This window comes from Octopus bimaculoides, chromosome 6 (assembly GCF_046866305.1).
Source record: "Octopus bimaculoides isolate indiv1 chromosome 6, ASM4686630v1, whole genome shotgun sequence".
NCBI lineage: Eukaryota > Metazoa > Mollusca > Cephalopoda > Octopoda > Octopodidae > Octopus > Octopus bimaculoides.
In genome coordinates this window covers 109,913,820-109,918,210 of record NC_142933.1, presented here as the reverse complement: position 1 = coordinate 109,918,210, position 4,391 = coordinate 109,913,820, and the positions used below count along the sequence as shown (strand labels likewise).

The 4,391-nt window shown below is 32.0% G+C and overlaps 1 protein-coding gene across 1 annotated transcript in view; it reads left to right on the top strand.

Moving 5' to 3' along the window:
* Nucleotides 1-2,418: 2,418 nt before the first annotated feature.
* LOC149135371 (uncharacterized) overlaps nucleotides 2,419-4,391 on the top strand; it is a 2,188-nt gene continuing 215 nt past the window's right edge. The window contains exons 1-3 of the mRNA XM_089353290.1: nucleotides 2,419-2,778; nucleotides 2,911-3,141; nucleotides 3,875-4,391. The exon at nucleotides 3,875-4,391 is cut by the window's right edge and continues 215 nt beyond it. Coding sequence (XP_089209416.1) covers nucleotides 2,926-3,141; nucleotides 3,875-4,033 — 375 coding nt within the window. The 5' untranslated portion in view covers nucleotides 2,419-2,778; nucleotides 2,911-2,925 and the 3' untranslated portion in view covers nucleotides 4,034-4,391. The remainder of the gene's footprint in view (nucleotides 2,779-2,910; nucleotides 3,142-3,874) is intronic.

Here is a 4,391-nt window from a genome sequence, read left to right as displayed (position 1 = left end):
AGCAGGAATGTTAAAACCATTAACTAGCCAAGAGGGCATCAAACTAGGATTTTGCAAAACATCGTTGTAAAGTTTTGTTAGCAGTTCATGGCTTTCTGGGAAGGCATTCAACCAAGTTAGGAATCCTTTCCTGGAGACTTCCATTTGCTTGACCTCCTGAGAGCAGATCTTATATCTTCTACCCTGACCCCCTCCCACTTTTGCTCCTCTAAGGAGTCTAGGTCTGTAGCTATTCTATCAATCCAAGGGGCCTTTTCATTGTGTGTTTTATCTTCTGCCCAGATTCTATTCCAAAATTCTTGCACTTCTTCTTTTGATGGGACAGACTTTATTGTTACTGGTGTTTTCCCTATCTTCCTGTAGAAATTTTTGGGGTTATTTTTGAACATGTTATTATCTCGGAAGAATTTAACACGCTTTTCATACCTTGCTATGCGGGCAGCTTTAGCACATACCTTTTGCTTGATGGTTTCTATGGTGGCATCAATGTCAACTATGGTTTTCATGTTATATTTTTTCTTTAGTTTTTGGGTCTTTGTAGGTTTGATACTCTTGTCAAATTTAAGGTTTTTCAAACATTCTATGTCAGATCTAAGCAGCTTAATTTGGTGTTGAATGCGTTCTTGCCAAGAAGGCTTTTTGTGGGAGTGTTGTCTTTTTCTAATCTTTTCACCACATAGAATCGTTGAGATTCTTGCGGATGCATAGTACAGGTGGTTGAGATCTGTAATATCAACATCATTAGCTGAAATTATATCCTTAAGTGCAAGGCGGATTTTACCAATTATTTTCAGGTTTTGGTTAGAATTGCGAATTTTGGGGAGAGTGTCGCGTTCATTCATACTAGTTTCTTTAATTTTCAGCCATTCAATCATGATTTGATTTTTTAGATCATGTAGTTCTGTTGCGTCGATTTCTGTATGACTTCCTTCATCTATTTGATTTTCACCTGCCTTAGTGTTTATGGTTGGTTCAGAGAGTATTTTATTTTGCCTATCAGTTACCTTAACTCTTTCAATTATTACTGTATTTTCATCAGCCTTGGGCTGGTTTATAATTATTTCCTCTGTAGTATCTTCTTTAGCTGCAGTTTCATTCTTTTTATCCTTTACTGCTTGCTTAATTTGGTCAATCTCTACTTCAGTTAGTAATTTTTTTTTTATAATGTTTCTTCTGACGTTGGCAAGTTTATTACTGTCTATGTAGGGTCTTACTGCAAGGTGTTTCTGTCTCCAGTTTAAGTAGGTTTGTACAGTATTAGATTTATCTGTAGGGAAATATATGGCACGGTAGAAGGCTCTAAGAACTTCTTTATTATCTTCCCTAGACCATTTTTCATTCTTTTTCTTTTGGTTATTTGATGACGAGCATGGATGGCCATCTGTTGGAATATTCCGGTTGTGGGGTACTTCCAGCTCCTGTGTGTCGGGAAGATTTGAACCAGTAGCAGATTTCTCGTCTCGGATCTGGTTCATTATCCGAGTAAGTGGTCCTTTATAATCCGGTCTATGACCATTGCGGTTTATATTTTGTTTTATTAACAGTGAGGCATAACAAGCTTCGACGTTGACGCTAGGGGACGGATCTGTCTGTTTAGGGTAAGTTTTTTGAGACAACACCGTCTCCGAGCTTTCGTGACGTAGCTTCTTAAGGCTAGCAGATCTATTTCGAGTGAGTGGCCCTTTGTGATTCGGTCGATAACCACTCTGGTTTGTGATCTGCCTTGTTATCATTGAGGCATGACGAGCTTTGGCGTTGACATTCGGGGACGGATTTGTCTGTTTAGGGTCAGTTTTTTGAGACAACACCGTCACCGAGTTCTCAGCATGTAAACATTGCTCGTAGCGTAGTTTTTTAAGGCTAGCAGATCGGTATTCATCTGTATTTTTTTTGTTGATAGATTTATCTCCAGGCATAGTGTATTTTTGTGTGTGTGTGGCGTTTTAAACTTATGAATGGTTCACTGTCTGTATTTGTTCACAAAATGAAAATAAACAAAGAAGAAAGAAAAAAAGTTTTGGTTTTGCTTCGTTTGTGATATGTGTTTTCGTATCCGTAAGTGTGTCCTGTGATTTTTACGTAGTTCTGTAAACATTAAGATGCATGTGTAGTTCTATGGGTATCAAAACGTATATATCATTGTGTACACGTTCAAGTGTATGCGTAATTATTCAATATATGTACTTACTATTTTGTTCCATTTCTTTTTATTATTATTATTATTATTATTATTATTATTATTATTATTATTATTATTATTATTATTATTATTATTATTATTATTTTTATTATTATTATCATTATCATCATCATCATCATCATCATCATTATTATTATTATCATTATTATCATTATTATTATTACTATTATTATTATTATTATTATTATTATTATTATTATTATTATTATTATTATTATTATTATTATTATTATTATTATTATTATTCAAATTATTATCACCTCTTGTTATACCACTCCAATAGTATGTTACTTAACATACTACCCACAAATTAATTAATTAAGTTCTCATTAAGACACTTATTTACAATGATTACTTTAGTGTAAATGGACTTCTACTCCATTGTTTTCTAATCCTATTTGTCCAAATCTTAGACTCATAATTTGTCACGTTTTTTTCTACAGTGCCACAAGACTCCATTGGCATCTGCGGTAAGCTGTCAGCACTTTATTCAAGTGCTACTCAACCAGACGGGACTTACATTCCCTCAGCTCTACATTCAAGACAGTATTACAATCGCGCAGACAGACTTATTCAAGGTATGGACATGGTATCAAACATATTTTTTTGAAATATTTATACACTTTCTCTCTAAACTCGATTCTATATTTTATAAGAAATCTTAATCAATGTCGAATAATATTCAAACTTCTCACAATTCTTTATTACAGATTGCTCTATCCAATATGTCTGCAACCCTCAGTCAATATGTTACTGTGTTGGAGAATCAGACGAAAAAAGAATATGACAGGCTGTGTGCCCCTGCCAAACGTATACAGACACAGTGTTATTATCCCGCTGCCTGTTCTAAACTCACTCCCACATCTGATGGCTTATTTTATTGTTACTTGAAACAAACGCTTTCTTACTTGGTTGATACGATACTTTTTCTGGATTTACCGGTAAGAATTATTTTCGTAATACTTCTTTCTGGATGAATATTCACGCGATTTCTCTTTTATTTCCTCACGTAAAATTGATGTAGATTAATTTTCTGTTCCATATGATGGCACTAAACAATTCTCATGTTTATGGAAATATTTCAGATATTATTCGTAGAATTGATCTTGAAAGATATGGTCAGTTTCTTTAAAGGAACTGTTGCCAAAGATCAATGGTTCTATTCTCTAGATTCCTTTGGAGAAATATAAAATCATTTCAAAGCGTTCTTGCGTTTCTTATCTACCATACGATTACAACTTAAATCTCTTCAGCGTTTTTTTCCTAAGATTTCTGTATGTATATATATATATATATATATATATATATATATATATATATATATATATATATATATATGTATGTATGTATATATATATATATATATATATATATATATATATATATATATATATATATATATATATATATATATATATATATATATATATATATATATATATATATATATATATATATATGTATGTATGTATATATGTGTATGTATATCATAGCGTGTTACTGTGAAGACAAAGAACACTCTTGGGAGGTAGGACATAATACGCGTGCGTGTATGTTTATGTGTGTGTGTGTGTGTGTGTGTGTGTGTGTGTGTGTGAGACTTGGTGTGCGTGTGTGTATTAATATCAATTAATTTTTATCCCTAACTTACAATGTTCTTTTCATATATTTCAGGTATTTTCAAACACCAATCAAAATCTCAAAGTGGATGACAGTCTTTTGCTACCGGACGATGTGCCAATAATCCAGCAGCGATGGTTTACCATAATTACACTCCATACTCTTTATGAAAATATAAACCACATTCAAAATACTCTACAATCCTTTGTGTAATTAATTCGTGTTATAATATTTGCAGAACCAATCTCAGTAAGAGAAAAATCAGATACAAGTGTATCGTTTCAAATGTGTAGAAGTGTTTTAGCTTCACCACTTAATAATCATATCGACGATTATATTAATCGTTGAATACCAATATTTCTATTAATTTTCATCTCATATTTTATTATCTAGTTTATAATCAAAAACAAAATATATTTCTCCTTTATGAAATAAATATTTATATTTAATATCGTGTTACGTCGATGTTATTGATATTACACCAATGGGACTGTGACGTATCAATCTATATATATTTTTATATATATACTTAACTATATCTACGTTATTTAATTCATTGTATAAATTATTA